The sequence below is a fragment of the Leptonychotes weddellii genome, chromosome 10, assembly GCF_054177405.1.
Source record: "Leptonychotes weddellii isolate Sample4059 chromosome 10, ASM5417740v2, whole genome shotgun sequence".
In the NCBI taxonomy this organism is placed as follows: Eukaryota; Metazoa; Chordata; class Mammalia; order Carnivora; family Phocidae; genus Leptonychotes; species Leptonychotes weddellii.
In genome coordinates, this window is record NC_138378.1 from 76,285,197 (window position 1) to 76,307,078 (window position 21,882).

Here is a 21,882-nt window from a genome sequence, read left to right on the forward strand (position 1 = left end):
CATAATTTCTGAACAGACTTAAAATTCATTTGTGTGAATATTTTTAAAACACCTATACTGTGCCAGCTACTTTTCTTTTCTTTTTTTTCCACCCAGGTGTCCCATAGTGACTGCTTTTTTTTTTTTTTGAGATTTTCATTTTCTTTTTTTTTCTATTTTTAAAAATTTTTTTATTATGTTAATCACCATACATTATATCATTAGTTTTTTTTTTTTTTTAAAGATTTTATTTATTTATTTGGGACAGAGAGAATGAGAGAGAGAGAGCACATGAGAGGGGGGAGGGTCAGAGGGAGAAGCAGGCTCCCTGCCGAGCAGGGAGCCCGATGCGGGACTCGATCCAGGGATTCCAGGATCATGACCTGAGCCGAAGGCAGTCGCTTAACCAACTGAGCCACCCAGGCGCCCTCACATCATTAGTTTTTGATGTAGTGTTCCATGATTCATTGTTTGTGCATAACACCCAGTGCTCCATGCAGACCATGCCCTCTTTAATACCCATCACCAGGCTAACCCATCCTCCCACCCCCCTCGCCTCTAGAACCCAGCTACTTTTCTAAGTCCAAGACACTATTCTAGGATACAGCAGTGAACAAAACGTACAAATATCTTTTCCCCCATGAAGCTTATATTCTAATATAAAATTGTAAATTTATAAATTCTCCACCAAATTAATCTATTTATTTAATATAATCCCAATCAAAATCCCAAAAGGGAATTTTTGAGGTATGGGGTGGGGGAACTTGACAAAATAATTCTTATTTTTAAAAATAATTAAGGGTATTTGTCCCATGGGATGATAAAACATGGGGAAGGTATTTCTGAGTGTGCAATCAAAGGAGGAACACACAAAGGAAAGTAACCATGGATTCAGTTGCATGGAAATTAAAGAGTTCTACAAGATAAAAACATCACGAACAAAAAAGGCAAAGGAAAAACTGGAAAAAATTGCAATATATTTGATAGATAAGAGGGAAATAGCCCCATTTTATAAAGATTTGAAAATTTTTAAGAAAAGGATATGTGAGTAGGAAAATTGGCAAGGAATGTGATAGGCAATTTACTACAAAAAAAAAAATCATCCCAACGTGTATATGAAAATACATTCAAAGTCGTTAGTGATCAAACAAATGCACATTAAAACACAAATAAAGTACTATTTATCACCTATCAAATCAGGAGGATGAAACGAATGGTATAATACATACTACAGATCAAGGTGGAGGAAAAGGGCACTTTTTGCATTGCTGGTGGGAATGTAAATTGGTTCCATCTTTCTCCATGGTAATTTGGCATTATGCATTAATGTCTTTAAAACATGCAAATACTTTAATGTAGCAATTTTATTTCCAGTAATTTGGCTTTAGAAAATAGTCATAGAATAAATGAAAGGATTGATGACACTGTTGTTCATAAGAGCAAAAAGCTGTAAACAACTTAAAAGTCTAAAAATAAATTATGGCATATTCAGTCATGCCATAGAATAGCATACTTTCACCAAACATCATATTACCGAATCATGTTTTATTATGTGAAAAATTAGTCAAGATATGTTAAAGCTATCAAACTTGCATGTATAATATGATTCCATTTTTGTTTTCCTAATTTATATATGTTAAGAGAAAAAGGCTGGAAGGATACACACCAAAATACTGAAAATAGTCATTTCTTAGTTGTAAGAACACAGTACATTAATTTTAATTTCCTTTTCTTGATTATTTCCCTAATTTTTCATCATAATCCTGTATTTATGTTGTTGAGGGAAAGTATTTTTTGATGTTTCTTTTCTTTTTTTTTTTTTTTAAAGATTTTATTTATTTATTTGAGACAGAGAGAATGAGAGAGAGAGAGCACATGAGAGGGGGGAGGGTCAGAGGGAGAAGCAGGCTCCCTGCCGAGCAGGGAGCCCGATGCGGGACTCGATCCCGGGACTCCAGGATCATGACCTGAGCCGAAGGCAGTCGCTTAACCAACTGAGTCACCCAGGCGCCTTTGATGTTTATTTCTTCAAGGTTGTGGGCAGAACTTCAGAACCCAGGAAGAGGGTTTCATGCCCAGGCCTGGCTGCTTGTGGTCCTTGTCTATGGAGTCAGGTTGGCCTGTCCGGTGGGGCACCAAGATACTGGATTCAACGGCCTCCTCCCCGCCCTACCACTCCAGCTGCAAGGGAGAGGCTCCACGGGGTTGAGCAAAGAGCAGCCTGAGTCAGGAGCTGCTGCTAGCCCACGAGGATTTTCCTTCAGTTCTATATCCACAGCTAGGGTAACAGGGAGCGGAATCCGCATTCTCCACTCCTGGGTCCTCAAGCAGAGGCCATGTAAGAGACTTGGAGTTGCAAAGCTCCTCCCTTCATGCTAACCCACTTATGAAGGGGGATGGAGGAGTCACATAGAGGTTGCCCTGCCTCTCAGAACAGTGACACCCTGTCATCCCGTCCCTTCCCCCAACAGAGCCAGAAAGAGGTTTTCCCGTAGGTCACCATCCCCCTTCTATTTCTGGGCACCAGGAGTAATTCTCCTGTGGATCTTTAAATCCAGCAGCCTCAGAAGCAGAGCCAGGTACCTCTTTGGCTGCCACCCCGGGTCGGCTAACTCAGCTGCACTGCTCACTCTGTAGCCTGGCAACCCACCCTCTCTTCCCCACCTCACTTCCTCCACCTCTGCTCCTGGCAGCTCCCCAGCTCCGCACGTACTCATGGAAGATGCTGGGAAGACTGCGTGGGAGGTGCTGGCCATGAAGTCCGCGATCTGCCGCAGGGCCCAGATGTTGGAGGAGTTGTTCCCCTTCTTCATCTGCTCCTGGATGAGGCCTTCCAGTTCCTCCCTGAAAGACTGAAGCAGGCCCCAAGGTGCTGGTCCCCCCAGTGGGTCTCATAGGGGGGACTGAGGACCCCTCTTCCAAGAGCCCACCCCAATCCCCTGGGTCAGCTAGGCCAGGGCCACACATGGGATCCCTGGGCCTCAGAGGACATTGGGAATTCTAGTGAGACCTCAGGAGCCTCCCCAAACTACTGTTTGAGAAGCAAAAAGATGTCTGCTGTTGTGTCCCCTTTGTCCAGGTCCTTCCTGGGTCTAAGTGATAGTCAAGACGTCCCTCCCACTTCCAACCCCCCCTCAACGCCCCCCACCCCCACCCCTGGGCCATCAGACAGGACAGGGCTTCACTTTAGTAATTAAGAGACCTTTTAAAAAGCAAAACTGGACGAAAATGTGTGCCATCCTCCCTGTCCATCAGCCATGCCTATGGCCCTTCTGGACCTCAGTTTCCTCGGGTACTGAAGGATTTGCTGTCCTCCCTGTCACTTCCACTTCTAATGCCCTGCTAAGCCTGGCTTTTCAGACCATAAATAAGGTAGGACTGTCCACCAGGTGGCAGCAGGGAACACTCAGGAGGAAACAGGGAGCCCCTCATGTGTTGGTCAATCTATAAAAGGACAGAAGAAACATGAACTCCTTTTGTCCCATTTCTTGCCTGCGAATAAAATTCTATCCATTCAGGCCCTGAAACTTGGGTTGGTACTAACTCTGCCACTTCTATCACACCTGTCATCTCTCCTAGTCCCACACTGGAGTTTTCCCATCATCGCAAAGCTTTTAGTCCCTGCCATATTCCTCCAGGCTTCCTCCACAGCATCACCTGTCACCAAGACCTCAGGCCCATTACCTCAGTGCTCCTCTGTGAAGCCTGAGCATTCACGGTGTGCACTCAGCCAGGGTCACACACAGCCCACCCATGTGTCCTGTCTCTCCAAAGCCCAGTGGGGACTGAGGCAGAGCCCCTCCTGGCAGGCACCTGGAGATGCCAGCTCCAGCCTGAGCTTCCCAGCCCCAGCCTGAGCTTCCCAGCCCCTGGGATCATGCACTGTTTCCTGAGGACCCCCAGCTCTACCGCCCTCAAATTCCTTCCACACCACTCTTCCTCTCCTCACCCAGGGCCTCCATCACCCTCCTACTTCCGTGGTCCATTAGGCCCATGCTTTGTTCTTCTCAAATGCACCACTTGCTGCAAGGATGAGCTCTGTGTCCATGCCACGCAGGTACCAACTGACCTCAAGTCTGGGGCCATGGTAGGGTGACCATGACTTGCCCTTCCTGCCCTGGCCCATACTCCTCTGTATCCTTCACTCTGGCCACCTTCTGGGGCTTCCAGACCCTCTTCACCTCTACCCCATGCCTGTCAACCTTATTGTCCCGACAGGGAGTTCTTTGTGGTGCTCAAAAATGGGGGCCCCAAGCCTTCCACGTGGCGTTCCCAGCTGGCCTCCTGTTTACAGGAATATCCCTGTTAGTTCATTGTTACAACTTTTGGGGAAGCCTGGAAACTGAGGCAGGGCTCCTGTCTCTCAGACCCACCCCCTCCCTGTACCAAGCCAAACCGCCTGCACATAAACCAGGTTTTTGCCCTCTACCAGTGACCAGGGAGAGAATGAAATACCCACAGGGCCAGGCCGGTTTGCTCAGCGGGCTTAAAATTGCTACAACACTGAGCAAATGAAAGAGGAGTTATTTATCTTTCAGGTTCAGCCAGATGAATGGGCGGCGCCGCCTGCTCCGCTCCCTTCCCCTCCTCCTCCTCCTCCTCTCCCGCCCGCCTGGGGCGGACCCCACTCACGGGGCTCTCCAGGATCATGGTGACGCGCTTCTTCTGCTCCATCAGGTTGAAGTCCTGCCGCAGGTCCGCCGCGCGGCTGCGGAGGCGCAGGTACTCAGGGTCGTCCTCAGAAAAGCGGTCCAGATACTGCTGCCCTTGCGGGGGCGGCGGCGGCGGCGGCGAGGCAGCCTCGGGGACAGTCTCTTCACTCATTGTCCTGGTGGGCTTATAATCCGCTTCTGGAAGCCTACAGAGAAGGGAAGAGGGAGCTCCCAGTCCGAGTACAGTTTCCTACAGCAGAGGGGCTGGATTCGTTGGATTCACGCGGGAGGCGGCTATTCCCCGGAGGGTGTAAGCCAAGCCGCGGTTTGGAGGGCAGGGTGCCGGCAGCTGCCCATCGATAGGGGGCGCTAATACATCATCGGACCTAGCAAAAATCTGGCACACGCCCAGGGGTCCACCACCCTTCCCTGACTAACCAGCTACACTTAAACTGCCACACCGGGGTGGAAGTGGACAGTTCCTCCGGTGCAAGCATGATCTGCATACGTTTTGGAGCATTTTAGTAGTGTAAAGCCACGTATTGGGAATTAGTACTTACTAATGTACTATATCTAGTCCTGACCCCTGGAATGAGGATTAGGGCAGCCTTTGGAGAGTTGGGCTGGGACCCCTATTTTTTCTACTCAAGCATGCTTTTTTTCCCCCCACGGCCTGATGGTAAACGAAGGAATGTCTTCTCTTACTATACTGGAACCTTACTGAAGAAGCAGGCTGCAGCTCCAGCCTCCACCTCCCAGCTATGGGGCTTTGACCACACCAGTCTCCCTTTGTGTGTCAGTATCACTAGGCCTTCAAATCTGGGTTATGCCCCTTCAATACCCAGGGCAGCCTTACAGAGCCCTAGCCTTCTCCCTGCTGTGTGATCCCTTTCTCAGCAAAGGAAGGCAAGTGCCTTGACGAACAAGAATTAGCTTTTGAACACCAGTAGAGAGATGCCAACAAAAGAGCATTACAGGGGATCGGGATACCTGGCTTTCATCTTTAACCTGCCCTCCCTCACTTTACCTCCATGAGCTCACATTTTTTTTTTTAAAGATTTTATTTATTTATTTGAGAGAGAGAGAGAATGAGAGAATGAGAGCATGAGAGGGAGGAGGGTCAGAGGGAGAAGCAGACTCCCTGCTGAGCAGGGAGCCCGATGCGGGACTTGATCCCAGGACTCCAGGATCATGACCTGAGCCGAAGGCAGTCGCCTAACCAACTGAGCCACCCAGGCGCCCAACTGAGCCACCCAGGCGCCCTCCATGAGCTCACATTTGCATTCCACGAGGAGGTGGAAGGCTCTCTTGTTCTCTTAGAGCACTCCTGCCTCCTTGTCCTCATCTGTTCTTCCCCCTTGGCCCATTCTGTTAGCCCAAACCTTGACTGTCCTTACAGCCAGCAGTTCATTATGCAAGAGGCCTTGCTGACAGCCAGTATAGTCTTGTTGTCGGTGAGCTGTCTGCAACATCTTCTTCCATCTTCTGTCGAGATTCTACCCTCCACCTTATAGTTCCTCTGAGTGGGGCAGGTGGGTGAAGCACTAGGTAATGGGAGAAGTGGGAATCTACCCCATCAGGTCAGAACACTCAGGTGATCTTTCTTCCTTTCCCTCTTCTTTCATTTTTCCTTCCTACCTACCTACCTACCTACTTACCTTCTTTCCTTCCTTCCTCCCCTCCCTTCCCTGCCCCTCCCTTCCCTTCCCTGTCCTTCCCTTCCCTTCTTCCCTCCCTCCCTCCCTCCCTTTCCTCCCTCCCTCCCTTCCTTCCTTCCTTCCTTCCTTCCTTCCTTCCTTCCTTCCTTCCTTCCTTATTTTTCCCCTTTTGGGAAAGAGCAAATAGCAAATTCAAGGGAGGGCACATGTACTACTTCCCTCAGCTGACAGCCTGAACCCTTGGCCTAGAGTAGTGGTTCTTAAACTTGGGTGCATATTGGAATCCACTGGGGAACTTTAAAAAATACTGCTATCAGGGATTTTAATGTTATTAGTCTGGGGTGTGATCTGAACATCAGGATTTTTATGTGTTTCTTTTTTTTTCTTTTGTTATGTAGTCACCATACAGTACATCATTACTTTTTGATGTAGTGTTCCAATGATTCATTGTTTGCGTATAACACACTGTGCTGCATGCAATATGTGCCCTCTTTAATACCCATCACTGGGCCAGCCCATCCCCCCACACCCCTGCCCTCTAAAACCTCAGTTTGTTTCTTGGAGTCCATAGTCTCTCATGATTCATCTCCCCCTCTGATTCACCCCCTTCATTTTTCCCTTCCTTCTCCTAACGTCCTCCATGCTATTCCTTATGTTCCACAAATAAGTGAAACCATATGATAATTGACTTTCTCTGCTTGACTTATTTCACTTAGCATAATCTCTTCCAGTCCCATCCATGTTGATGTAAAAGTTGGGTATTCATCCTTTCTGATGGCTGAGTAACATTCCATTGTATATATGGACCACATCTTCATCCATTTGTCTGTCGAAGGGCATCTTGGCTCTTTCCACAGTTTGGCTATTGCGGACATTGCTGCTATGAACATTGGGGTGCATATGGCCCCTCTTTTCACTACATCTGTATCTTTGTGGTAAATACCCAGTAGTGTAATTCCTGGGTCATAGGGTAGCTCTATTTTTAACTTTTTGAGGAACCTCCACACTGTTTTCCAAAGTGGCTGTACCAACTTGCATTCCCACCAACAGTGTAAGAGGGTTCCCCTTGCTCCACAACCTCTCCAACTTTTGTTGTTTCTTGCCTTGTCAATTTTTACCATTCTCACTGGTGTAAGGTGGTATCTCACTGTGGTTTTGATTTGAATTTCCCTGATGCCTAATGATGATGAACATTTTTTCATGTCTGTTAGCCATTTGTATGTCTTCTTTTGAGAAGTGTCTTTTCATATCTTCTGCCCATTTTTTGACTTGATTATTTGTTTTTTGGGTGTTGAGTTTGAGAAGTTCTTTATAGATCTTGGAAATCAGCTATGGACATCAGGATTTTTAAACGCTCCCCGGGTGATTCCAATAGGCAGCCAGAGTTGAAATACCACTGGCTAGATGTTAATAGTTGTACCACATAATAGAAGGCATCCATTCCAGATGTTGGCCATTTAGCAAGCCAGCCAAAATGGCACAAACCTCATCATCTAACACCATTGCCAGGTGTCATTTCCCATGGCTGTCCAAGCCCCATCCTCCAACTCCAGTCACCAACTGCCACCATACATCTGACCTGGGACAGCAGGAGGCTCCAAATGCCACCATTACTGCTTTTGCAAGTTTGCCAAACCACGACATCTCATCTTGATTCTTTCACTAATTAATTATTTCCTTATGAGTGCCCTCACCAGATCTCCCCCAACCAGCACCATGCCTGCTGGGCCTGTAGATGAAATATTTGCCTGTGAGTGACAGAGTATGGAGGAGGCATCTTCTGGAAGTGGCAGCCAAAAAAACCCCAGACAAACCCAAAAGCAAAAAAAAATTCTCTAAAGAAAGATCGGAAACAGATTTGGCAGATTGCTAGAATGGTTGAAGTTGTACTTAGTAGCATTCAAGCCAGATTCTTCATCTAAGCAGAGAAAGAGTTATTGAGTCCATCAGGGATGTTTCCAGTGGAATTAGCTCTGGACTAGAGTCAGAGTCTACAGTATCACCCTCACTCTGTCATTCTTTAGCTTCATGGGCTTGGCCAAGTAGTAATTTCCCTCTTTGGGTCTCATTTTGTCCATCTCTAAATGAGGGAGTGAACAGAATAAACTCTGGGCCCCCTTCCAGCTCTACACTATATGGAGTGAGACAGATTCGTGTAGAAAATGAAGGATAGAGGACCTGAGTTTCCTGGAGCAAGAGACCTTCTTCCTGCATCCTTGTCTCCCCACCCCTGGGGCCTCTCCCTCAAGCCAAATACCAAATGGGCAACTGCAAAGAACACACATGACCTACTGACATTTGCCTTGTAGGTTCAAGTCAATCCCACGTGCGTGGAGCGAGTTAAAAATACCTCACCTCCACCATGTTCTCAGACAGCCTCACCCCTGCAATAATAAGCAGTAATAAGGTATTGCAAGGACAAAGACAATGGGAGTGCATCAGAGCTATGCAGACAAGAAGTCACCACCCAGACTCTCCTGGGCAGACAGCAAAGACAGACATTTTCCCAGAGGCATTGCCCCTCCTGTTTTAATTCTCTTTAGAACTTTGGAAGCCCCAATCTTTGATGTTATTTTAAAAATGAAACAAGCAACCTCCCAATGAGTACCATGGATATGCACATGGAGATGAGCTCCCTGTGTTCCTTATGACTCCAGGTCCCACCAGCTCCAGAGCCACCTGAATCCTCAGCTTCTCTGGGATTAGGATCACTTTGGTCAGCACAGCCCAGTACTGAACCTTCCTAGCCTAAATCCTTTCTATTTAGGTGGAAAAGGCTGACCCTCTTTCCTTCCTCTTGGAATGGCTGCACTCCCAGGAATGGGTCTGTGAAGGCTTGAAGTAGCATTTCCCTCCCTGAAGCACGAGGAACAAAAAAGCTCAGGTCCTGCTGGGCAGGAGCCCAACTACCATGCCCCCTAGGCCTGCCTTCACTTCTCAGAGCTCATCCCCAGGTTACTCCAGAGAAGCTCTGTTGGGAATGGAGTAGAAAATGGAAGCCCTGACTCTCTCACTGTGACAATGGGGGCCAGAGAAAACCACCCTTTGACTTTGTGAACAAGAGGCATCCTTTTGTGCTCCTTCTTTTCCTTCCAAAATGTTGCACAGGTGACCAAAGTTATGTGCAGTGTGGCTTAGTGGTTAAAAGCATGGACTCTGGAACAAGAAGATGATGAGTTCCAGTCTTAACTACGCCACTTATTAGCTGTGTGATCTTGTAGGGCAAGTTACTTAACCTCTCTGTGCCCCAGTTTCCCCATGTATAAAATGGGGATCAAACTATTTACCTCTTTAGGCTGTTGTGAGGATTTAGATGAGTTAATGTATGTGAAGCATTTAAAACAGTGCCTGGCGTATATCAAGTGCTATTAAGCATTTGCTCTTATTATGTGTCATTTAGGGGCTAGAATCATTATAGCATTAGGAGCTCGAGTAATGAGAGGCTCATGGTTCAACTGTAAACAGGTGCATACTCAATAACTGTAATTATATGTTGTAGTCCAAAGAACTAATTCAATCTTGAGCTATATTAACAAAAAGAACATCCAGAAAAAGACTGACAAGAATGACCAGTTCTCTGACCGATACTGGGAACATGTCAACTTGGAGATCACAACAAAGAGGATAAGCAGGGTGGTGACCATCAGAGGTCACTGCTTGATGGGCCAGGTGTGACAAAATAAAGAATATATCTGGCCTTTTCCCCCCATTCCCGGCACAGAACTTCAAAAAGCCTCGGGATTTCTAAAATATCCAAAAAACATTGGGAGGGTCTTTTGTTATTCATGATGAGCTCATTTCATCAAACCTGAATTTATGCTAATGAGGTGATTTATGGTGGGCCCTTAGATGTTTCAAGGGAAGGACTGGCCACCAAGAAAGACCAAGCACATGATTAGAGGGTTGGAACTTCAGCCCCACCCCCAACCATGGAGGACAGGAGGGAGGAGGGCTGGAGACTGAGTTCAGTCAAGTGGCAGATGATTTAAACCATTATGCCTAATAGTAATAAAGCCCCCCATTAAAAATCTCTGGACATCAAGGCTTGGAGGAGCTTCCTGATTGGTATGCTGGGATGGTGATGCACCCAGGTTCTATAAGGAGCGGCACAGAAGCTCTGCACCAATCCCCCACCCCCCCCACATCCTGCCCTATGCATTGCTTCCATTTGGCTGTTCCTGAGTTAAATCCTTTGTAATAAAACTGTAGTCACAATTACAGCACCTTCATTGAGTTCTGTGAGTTGTTATAGTGAATTAGGGATTAAAGGGTAGCATGGGAACCCTCAAATATATAGCTAAGTGAGTCAGAAGTGTGGTGGCCTGGGGGTGGCTTGTGGCTTCTGAACTGGGGGCAGTTTATTGGTGACCTTGCCCTTTAACTTGTGGTAGTTAACCTGTGTGTCCTTTAACTCAGCATAGTGTCAGAACTGAGCTGACCTGTAGGACACTCAGTTTGCCAGTTTGCGTCAGAGAATTGGAGACGGAACAGTACTGGGCAACTTCTATTCATGATTTATTTTCATTCCCAGGACCACTCCATAGGGGCAGATGTTAATGTCGCTATTTTACAGATCAACTGAATCGCAGAGAGGTTAGCTAACTTGCCCATGATCACACAGATAACAGTGGAGTCAGGATCTCAACCAGGGCTATCTCTGGCTCCAGATCTGCACTCCTCCACTCCACTCCACTCCACTCCCCCAATCCTGCTGGTGACTGGAAGCTCATCCTGGTGAGACGGACCCAACCAAAAAGTGTGCCTCACCCCCTATCACCACCAAAAACTGCCAACAAATTACCAGGAGCCTGGACCAGCCTTGTCCCAGGCTGCTGCTTCTCAGTGCTCGACCCGTGCACCCTGCTTCGCTCTCAGGGACGCCGACCTCATCTACAGGATTTCAAACATCTGGATGAAAGCTGAAAAACACAAGCAACAAACATCAGGGTCTTGTCTGCACCACCAGGACTCCTTACCCTGTTCTTGCAGTACCATTAGGTGCTGATTTATTGTAAAGACCGTGGAGAAATTCTTAAAAATGAACTAGAAATGAAATTTTATTTTAAAAGCAAATTATGTCTATGAAAAGGTAAGGAAAGCTTCATTATCTTTATGAGTGGGACCAAAATTTTTTTTCAAAGAGAGGAATTGGAAAATCTCTTCACCGAGTGCTGACTGTGAGGACCAGAGGAGAGAAGCTGCTCTGCACAGTGGAGGGAGCAGGATGTGGAACTCCTGCGTGAGCCCGGAGGGGTCCTGGCTACCAGGCTGGAAGGCATTGTGACCCCTTCCTGATACCACCCCCCAATACTTCACTCAACTCACAGACACTGGTATGAGAGAATTTCGGATGCCGTCAAAGAAGCAGAAGAAGCCTGAAGAACATCATGCTCCAGGACAGTGGAAGGGTTTGGGAGGTACACAGGCCATGAATTGGATTCAAGACAATTTCACCAAGCATTAGCATCTTACAAACAAGGATGAGTTACTACTCTAAAAATCCTGGGGATCAAGGTCTTCAAACGGTTAATCATCACAATGTTTAAACAAACAAAACCCACAGTGATGGTTTCCCATTTTCACTTGGGCACTCTGTTGCTCAGAGTAAGGATGCTTGTCTCGCCCAGGGCTGGCAGCATCCCCAACACCAGCTCCTATTCCCACATGGCTCTGGGGCCAGTCCCTGCCTGTCCTTCCTCATGGGCCAGTTCAGCTCCATTCCTGACCCAGCGCTGGCTACAGCGGGGCATCTGGAAAGACTTAACTTACCATTGAGGGGCAGAGAGAATCCATCTTGGTAGGTATGGTGTGGCTGAGGGAAGCCAGGACACTGCATGCCCACTAAAGCACAGCTTCCTTCTCAGCCCAGCCAGGGTACTCTGGGCTCAGCATTTCAGTGCTGTGATGGCCCCTGAGCCCAATCCTGATGCTCATGGCTCTAGTTAGGGACCTGGCAGTTGCTTCCATAACCTAGTCTTGATGCTCTGCACGTCCAGCTGCCAGCTGGGGTCCTCCTCCCATTAGTCTTATTTTTAGCTAGAACAGGGTCACAGGCACCACCTTATGCTGCTTCTGTCCAATGCCCACCAACATGAAAGGGAGCCCTCCCTTCCAGGGCTGGCTAGCTCTAGCACAGGGTTTACTGACATATCCCTGGATGCTGTTCTTCTGAGGGGTGGCCACTGATGTCCCCTAAGGACTAATCCGCAGCCTTATAAGTTGTCTTACCTGAAGCATAAGCTTCTCCCCTTCCCCAGCAGCCCATGCCACAGAGGTATGAGGCTGTCTTGTGGTCATAACCTGCTAAGGTTTGGATTTTCAGAGTCTGAGCTATTTCTTGTTTCCACCGAAAGAACTAATTTTTTGCCTGCGCCACTCACGTTAAGACGACAGGCATCTGTCCCCCAGATAAGTACACACTGAACGCAATAATTCCTATCCCAATCTCTGTTGGTGTTGAAATTCCACTATTAGAGGCTCATTCCTTGGGTTATAGTATTATCCCCTGATTAAAATGAAAATACGTCTGAGAGGTATCATAGGCAAATGTTGTAAAACATTCCCCTGTGGTACCAAAACTATCAGATCTCTGATTGCACAGTCAGGCAGAGCAGGGCCAGGCAGGCACCAGATGAGCAAGTCTTAATGAGAATGAGGCATGATGCCAGGGGCACTCAGGAGGATCTAGCAACTGGGGCAGGGTTGCCACCCTGGATGGACCTCAGGGGACCCTGGTGTGACAACTCTCTGAGCCTGGGCCTGCTGCAGTGTTGAGGCCAGCATCACCATCCGTTTGGCCTTTGGTTTCCCCAGCATGTGTTTTGAGAGCCTGCCTTCCAACCATTCACACCCTGGGGCAAAGCTGAGAAGCAAGGGGTACTCCATATCATAAGAACACCAGCACCCACCCCCAGGGTGCTTGACACCTCCTCAGAGGCATGACATCTCAGAGCCACCTGTTCCTTGTCTCCATGTCCAGTCAAGCTGGGCTGCAAGGTGGGAAGAGTTAGGACACTGGATCCCAGCCCTAGATAGTCGCCCACTAGAGTATGTGGACAAGTCACAAGAAGCTCAAGGACCTTTGTTCATTCAGATGTCCCACAGTCGCTTTAAAACTAACTTGTCAGAACCAAGCAACACTGAACCAACCACCAGAGCCTCCCTCCCCCAGCCAGCCCCTCCTCCCTGACCCCAACCTAGCCAGCCACCCCACAAGGGTTGCAGAACGTAGCCCCGACTCCTCCTTTTCTCACCCTGTGCACCTTCTCTGTCACCAAGTTCTCCGGTTTTCTGTCCACTAAATATCTCCCTACCCAGGGCACAAGGCCCTGAGTCATGCCGCCATCTCTCTATCCCTTTCATAGTCTATGCACAGTCTTACCTCTCTCATACCCACCACCCAATCAGTGGCCAGAGTCACTTTCTAAAAGTGCAAATCTGACCCATCTCTGTCACCTCCCTGCTAAAACCCACCTGTGGCTCCCATCACCTGGGGCAGTATTCCTGCATTTTTTTTCCTAATTCCTGTTCCTCTAACCAAAATTCAAGTGAAATTTAGATTATGACAGGTATCCTTCTTACATTTATCAAATATAAAGTTTTAATTCTGAATTTGCTTTTTCAAACCAAACACATGCTCCATGCTGGAAATTCAAAGCCATCCATCCCCAGTCAGAGAACCGGGGGTGCCTTGCTTTTCTCTTTACCCACCTCCTTCCCCTTGAGGACTGCCACCCAGGTGAATGAGAGCCAGGCTCTTAGCTGGCACACAAAGCCCTGAGAGTATCTCAGTGCCTGCCCCCACCTTCCCTGCCCCTCATGGGTGTTCCGGGGCTATTCCCAGGACCTGGAAGGCACCAGGCTGGTTCCTACCTCTGTGCCTTTGTCCATGCTGATCTCTGCCTGGAGAACTTTCCTCTTTTCCTTCTCCCTTTCGTTCAGGTTGTCCTCTCCTGGAAGCCTCCCACCCACACCCCTGTCCCTTTGGCTGTCACACCACCTTCACTCACCTCTTTGCTCAGGGGAGCCCTGTGGCTCCCTCTCAGTAGCTCCAGTTTGCATCCTCACACCCTTGACCCCTACTTAGGAAATACTCTAGCTGGGATTCACCCTCCTGGGAGAGCAGCTGGGGATTGCAAATCATAAAAGATGCACTCGGTCACAAGTCATTTTCCTCCCTGTCCCACTGAAGACCAGGTATATGTAATCACTGGAGCATAAAATCGTATTTCTATGGGTCATTCCTAGCAGCTATAAAAGGAACAGAAGGCCTAGAAGGAGAGTAACAGATGCCCATGTTGTGTCACTTTTTGTTAGAAGCTGTTTAAGCTCCATGTGCACCTAAGACAGGTGCCTATCTCCTGCTCCTTCAGTGGGAGGTGTCCAAACAGGAACAGACAGTCTGAGCACCCTGAGTACCCAAAATGGAAAGGTGTTGCAAATGGTTGCTCCTGGCTACTCCCACCACCGCCATGGGCATGGCCTCCCCCCGGGGTAGTGCCAGCTTTGGAAAGCCCCAGGCCCCCAGCCCCTCAGCACAGCATCTGCTCCAAGCCTTAGACTTGAAGTGGGAACCCAAGCTCACCGATCCCTGAGACTTCCAGAAGGGAGGGAGGAGACAGTCATGGGCTTGCGGCTGTTACTTTGCAAAGTAAATGGAGACTGCTCAACAAGGGGTTGGACCACACCCTGCCTGGTGTATTCAGATAAAGAGAAAGCTCGAGCCTCTGCAGGGTGGGATTATGGGTGAAGCCTATCATCAGCTTCTTCACACGTTTCTGAATTTCCCAAGTTCTACATTAGGTATCAACTGCTGTGACCATTTTAGGACAAAAATAGTTTAAAAGAAGAAAGGGAGAAGGAGGAAGGAGGGAAATGGTAAAGTCTCTCTCTGTCCATCTCTGGAACCCCCTAGGCAGGAAGAACCCTTTAACCCCCTGACTCCTGCAGGTCTAAGAAGTGCTCATTTCTGAGCATCCCTGATGCATCCTTTCCTAGAAAAGTCCAGTGAATTTTAAAAGCCTTCTACTAAAGGGCCCCAGACCTAATGGTTGGTAGGTACTTTTTTCCCATTCTTTTATTATCCGGAAATTGCACTGCTATGGAATGAATGGACCCAGCATTTTTTCTCACCACTTAAAATCAGTCCCATTCCCTCTCACTGGACAAGCACAGTTATTTGTTAAGTATCTATTGATACCCAAGAGTAAGCAAGAACTGGAATTGGGTATGAGAGGAAAGATTTCCAAAAGAAATGAGATTTGGTCCCTGCCTGCTAGAGGCCCACAGTCATATTAAGGTGAAAAATATGAATACAAATAAAACTCTGTGTGTGTGTCTATAACAAGCATTGAACACATTCATTTCAGACCACCTCTGAAATGATGGTGTATATCTGTATCTCTCTCTCGCTCACTCTCTCTCTCTCTATATATATATACAAACATACACACATTTATTTTGTTTCTTGTATATATATATATTGAATACATACATTTATTTTCAGTTTCCTACATGTATTCAATGTTTTTGGAACAGGAGACTGGAAACCCTGGGTCCACATTTTTTTTTAATTTAAGTTTAATTACCTAACATATAGCAAATCATTAGTTTCAGATGTAGAGTTCAGTTAATCATCAGTTGCATATAACACCCAGTGCTCATCACATCATGTGCCCTCCTTAATGCCCATCACCCAGTTACCCCATCCCCCCACCTACTGTCCACATTTATGAGGACAAAGTTCTGAGTTAGATCTTGAAGGAAGACATTCAATCAACAAAATTCGGGCTGTTAAACCCAAATAGGTAGGGCTGTGCTGGGCCCTTCTCATCAGCGCTGTGGTGCAGGGCTCACCACGCTGGCTTTCAGGTGTAGAACTTGAGGCTCCAGGAAATGGAGTGACCTGGTTGGGGCTACAGAGCTATTCAAAGGCAGAGCCTAGTTTGAACCCATCTGGTTCCAGAGCCTGTTCTCGCTTTTCAGCTCACCGTGCGTTCCTCCCCTCCATCACATGAAGGTGAGCGGATGCAAGGGGCCTGGTAGGAAGGCGAGGAATGGAAATCAGCAAATAGCTAAAGCCTGAGGCCCAGGCTTCATATCCTTCGAAGAGGCCTCAAGGATTAAGCCAGCCACTTAAAGGATAATTCTGGTTCCTATTTCTGGCATGGGTATGCCAAAGGATCTAATTCACAATCCCTGCTCTCAAAAGGCCCACGATGGAGCTGGGGCAGGGGGTGGCTCATAGAGAGATCACTACAGTACTGGGGGCACAGTGCTCTAGTAGAGCCTCATGAACCATGGAGTTCCAGGGAGGCCCCAACCTTGAGTCTCCAGCATTAAGCTTTAATCCACTTGTCAGATATCTCTGCCACCAATCACAAAACCATGCCTTCAATGAAGGGAAAGAAAGGGGGATTCAGGAAGCCCTGGTGATGCAGAGACAATGCTGAGCTAGCCGGAAGGCTGGGTTCAGCCTTCAAATACTCAGTCCCTTCAATGAAAAGGTCAGCCAAACTTGCACACTCTGTGGATAAAAGCTCATCTAAAAGACTGTCTAATTGAACTGACATGTCCTCTGATTCACTGTTCCACATCTCAGGCTGGCCTAGAATCCAGTCACAGATACTTTTAAGCAGTCATCCTGTCTACCTTTTACTTCTGGCAAGACTGTACCTAAGACCAATGGACCTATATTTTGAAAAGCTTCACCTTGGTCAAGTTCAAACATAAAATAGTTGGTTCTACTTTTTGACCTAATCTGAGAGCATTTGTTCTTCAGTAGGAAAGTGAACTGTAACCCATTGAATCACGTGGCAGGACTATCCTTGCTCGCCATTCCACTTCCAGCCAAGAAATCCAGGAAACAGCTACTGGATATCATGTCCTTCCATATCTAATAGAATAAAGTGCATCCTAGACCACAGAGGTGAAAACAAATGCTCTTTTAGCACATTCAGGTCAGAACTGTTTTGTTGGCTTTTTCATTGGTTTTGTTGGGAGGGTTTTCCTTACTAACTGGGCAAAAGAGAAAATTATAAGAACATCTTGCATCTAGGACTAAAAGGGGATCTGACACCATCCTTCCCCTCTCCAGACTAAAGAAGCTGTAAAAATTCACAACCCCAGTGACACTCGGGCCGTGCTGAGTTAGGGTGTGGGGGAGAAGGCCCCTTCATAGGCCCAGGAAGAAGGGATGGTAAGGAAATGTGTTAAAGGGTGGGAGGGTCTAAAGGCTTACATAGGAAACTCTGCTGGCCTCTGGATATCCATGCAGAGATATCCCCAAAGCCTGAGAAGGGAGGTTCAGGCTGTCACAGAGTGTCAGGACAAAGATGGAAAAAATAGGAGGCATGCTGTTTGACCTTCTCCTCCTCTCTGTGATCCTCCCTGTGATTCTATATGGCTTGGATTTTATTGTGAATGTATTAAGGGAGGAACTATTTCAACTTCTCTATATATCTGTTTGTGTGTTTGCATCAGGGACAATGCCATGTGCTCACTAAACCCACTGCTCTTCTTCCTGGGTACCCAATTTCCCAGCCCCTGCCTTCCTTCTAGCAAGGGCCATATGGAATGTAAATCAATGGGTGATAAGCAGAAGTGATGTGTGTCACCTGTAACCCAGGCGATTAGGAGCAGAAGTGCTTTCTCCACACTCTTTCTCTTTTCTTGCCTCTCTGCTAGATGCAGAGGATCCAGTAGCAATTCTGGGGCCCTTGGGGATAATGTAGCCCCCAAATGGAAGGAACCATGGTGTCCCTGAAGGCAGCCCACTGAGCATCTGATTGGAGATGCTGAGGTTGCTGTTACAGCAGACAGCCTACCCTGAATAACATAGTCACACTGTTTTTTTTAAACTCAAGATAGTCTTCTATTAACTTAATCCTGATGTCTCCTTCAGGATCACCAGTTATCCATATGCTGAATCTCTGTTCTCTAATTTTTCATTTTTCCTCTCATTAGTTTTATTATTGACACTTTCCTTGCATTCTGACAGTTTGTCATTATTTCCCACTTCACCGATGTTAATTCAGCAAACTAGTATGCTTTTCATGATAGCATGGAACATATTATCTGTGGCATACTTTCCTTCACCTCTTCACGCTAGGCTGTTCTCTACTGTCATTGTCCTCTCTTATTTCTTAGAAGCCATATCTTTTTGTACTATATTGAGGAAACCAAGTCACGTTCTGACATTTTTCTTGTGATTCCTATAGCAGATTATTACAAGCACATGCTTCTTTTGAGTCTTCCAGATCACTTATCTTCCTCTGAAGTGTCTTTTCTCAAGACACTTCTAATTGCTTTTTCCCTCCCTTTATTCTCAAATAAGAGGAAATCGAATCCCCTAAGATATAATACATAGGGAAATTAGTTTCTAGCAAAAGGTGATCAGGAAACCACATGTTTTCTGGAAATAGATGCGGTGTACACACAATTAACAGTGACTTTTAAGACCATACGGCAATTTCTGTATTAGCTGACTATAGCAATTACCTTAATAATCAGTCCACATAAAATCAAAGCTATAAAAGGATGATTATCAAGGAAAACAGCCCAATCTTGCATCCAGGTTATAAAATGGGTACTCCTTCAATCAAACTCATTTCTAGGCGATTGGTCTATTAACATCAGACTTGAGGACATAAATACTTAGGTGAATCGACAAATCTTAAAATAGGACCTCCCACTTCATAATTTCCTGAGATCCCATAAAACTACTGATAAGATTTAGGAAGAAGGGAATGAAAGATAAGCATCAACAATTTGAGGGCTATCAGATACTAGAGACTCAGCTTCACTTCCAGGACATCTCCCGCTTGAAGAAATGACATGGGAGGCTAGTCACATAGGCGAGCACAAGGAAGACTTTAGATTCAGGCCTCAGAAGTGAAGGCAGAAAGATAAAAGCCCAGGTATTGATTTGATAGTGAGGGGTAAAAATAAACATTGGCATCATGGCATTTCTTCAAATCAGAGACATCACTGATTGACACGCTATTATTTTAAGGACTACTAGAAAAGGAAAACCACTGCCAGTTATAATTGTAGGTCATCATTAATTGGAAGACACATCCTGATTTCAGAGATGTTGACATGTGGGGAAAATGGGTATCTTAGCATTGATGAAGTATGGAAACCCAACTTAGAAGTTAGGTCACCAACTTTGGGATTGCTCTTCACATGTGGGTGGCAGGTCATCCACCAGGTCAGGAAGCCAAGCTATGAGACAGGAGAAAGAGGCCATGAGGCTTTAGGAGAGGCCCATGAACCCTGACTCAGGGTTTATCGGCAGATGAGGTTTATTGGCTGCCCGTCCTGCTTCCACCAGGCAGTGACCCAATATCGGCAACAGCAAAGCAGACTGATGTGCCCAACTGCCAAACATGTTTCACTCCGTGCACATCCATGTCCTTCTGAGGAAGCATCTTCCTCCTTGGCGAAACAGGAGGATCATGTCCTAAGGCTAGACCAGACTAGGATTAGAAGGCCAGAGCTTAAAAGATAAGATGAGACAAAAATGGAGATGGACACACTACCTGGATTTCTGATTCGCTGAGTGGATGAAAACCACCCTGGCTGGAAGTGTTCTCCAGAGGGCCTAGAACATAGTAGGTGCTCAACAAATGCTAGTTCCCATCTCCTATATCCTCTCTTTCAGAACTCTCCCAGATCTGCCCTGCATTTTCTCAATATTGGGAGTAGACAGATTTGAGGCAAACAGAGGGAAAATTAACAACTATTGAGGGTGGTGGAGCGGTAAATAACTCAGTAGAAGCCCAAAGGTGTCTCACTACACCCAGGGAGTTGGCTCCACCATACAGCCTTATGGCTAAGAACCCAGGCTCTGGAAAGCATTAAGGGCCCAGGATCAAATCCGAGCTCTGCATCTGTCCGTGTGTACTTGGGCAAATTAATTAATTTTTCTAAACCTCAGTTTCTTTTTTTTTTTTAAGATTTTATTTATTTATCTGAGAGAGAGAGAGAGAGAATGAGAGAGAGAACACAAGAGGAGGAAGGGTCAGAGGCAGAAGCAGACTCCCTGCTGAGCAGGGAGCCCGATGCGGGACTGGATTCTGAGACTCCAGGATCATCACCTGAGCCGAAGGCAGTTGCTTAACCAACTGAGCCACCCAGGTGCCCTAAACCTCAGTTTCTTGATCTGTACAATGGAGAGAGGAATAGAATCTCCTCAGAGGATTATATGAAATAAAATATGAAGGCACAGGGCCTAGTAAATAATATGGGTTCAATAAATGCTAGGTGCTACTATAAAATCATTCTTCCTGTGGTCTATTGGCATTGTAACAATTGAATTTTTTTTTTTTAAGATTTTATTTATTTATTCATGAGAGACAGAGAGAGAGAGGCAGAGGGAGAAGCAGGCTCCCAAGGAGCAGGGAGCCCGATGTAGGACTCGATCCCAGGACGCTGGGATCATGACCCGAGCCGAAGGCAGACGCTTAACCATCTGAGCCACCCAGGCGCCCCTAACAATTGAATTTTTAAACTTGCAGTCTAGATTCCATCTTGCCAGCAAGCATACATCTGGGCTCACTGCCCCATCAAATGCTCTCAAGGGAATGTCAGTGCATCTGTGAAACTCAGCTTATTAGGCAGATTATATTTGCTACTGAATTTCTATAGTAAAGACACAGGTAGATTTTTGGATGATAGGCAGTTTTAAATGATGGCTTCCACTTCTCCATCTGAGCAGGTAAATCTAGAGATTCCAGTGTTGTTACAACACTCCTTGCATCACTGATGAGGATGCCTGGACTGGTTACAGGTTTTTCCAGCTAATTCTCTGACCCCCTTGACCTGGCTATTTATTAGAGGCACAGAAAGCTGTGTCCAGCCATCTGACATGCCTTGTGCCTTGGGAAGGAAGGACTTCTGGCCATTCCTGGCAGTCAAGCTTAGAATTCAAAAGAAAGGGGGGAGGTTTTCAGTCTAGAAAAAATAAAAGGGGGGCAAAGGATTGCAAACCAAGGCAGAAAATCAGGAGGGCATAAAGAGAGCAAATACAGGGGGAGAGCCCACTCCTCACCACTCAAAATAAAGGCATTTAAAGCAAATTAAATAAAGTTTCACATATGGTTAGTAAGCAAATGGAATGTGTGAGCCCAAGACATAATACATATTGAAAGTGTATGAGGCCATACTAAACATCCACCTAAAGACCTCTTTGATAATAAACACCCATAAGGCATTTAGCCAGGACAAGCTGTCTCATGGGAAAGTGCACCTATACAATATTAAATGAAAAAGGCTTTGGGGCGGAATAAATAATAGCTAGGGGTCCCCCAATCCCCATACACTATAGGGTGGGGGCAGGACAACTGCCCACACTCCATCTTTGCCTTCTTTGTGCCCAGCCTCTCTGGGAAGTGGGACAAAGGGCCCTGATGCCATCTCTCTCCTACACCTTTGAACCCTCTATAATTTCAGGAACATATAATTTCAGAAGCATTATTATACGGCAAAGCATGCAGATTCTGGCAAAGACTGCCTGATTTGTATCCTGGGTTCACCTCTACTAGCTGTGAGATTTTAGACGAGTTACTGAACCACCCCATGCCTCAGTTTCC

At 46.6% G+C, this 21,882-nt stretch overlaps 1 protein-coding gene across 5 annotated transcripts in view; it reads right to left on the reverse strand.

Moving 5' to 3' along the window:
• Positions 1-21,882, reverse strand: part of ADD2 (adducin 2) — a 103,014-nt gene that overhangs the window by 34,669 nt on the left and 46,463 nt on the right. For 2 of the 5 annotated variants that reach the window (XM_006728013.3, XM_031036440.2), the window contains exons 2-4: positions 11,091-11,208; positions 4,612-4,837; positions 2,693-2,831 (exon numbers count right to left, since the gene is read on the reverse strand). In XM_006728013.3, the coding sequence (XP_006728076.1) occupies positions 2,693-2,831; positions 4,612-4,803 (331 nt within the window). In that variant the 5' untranslated portion in view covers positions 4,804-4,837; positions 11,091-11,208. Of the gene's footprint in view, positions 1-2,692; positions 2,832-4,611; positions 4,838-11,090; positions 11,209-12,517; positions 12,531-14,873; positions 14,937-21,882 lie in introns of those variants that run through there. The other 3 variants (XM_081833644.1, XM_081833645.1, XM_006728014.3) reach the window with 3 other exon arrangements.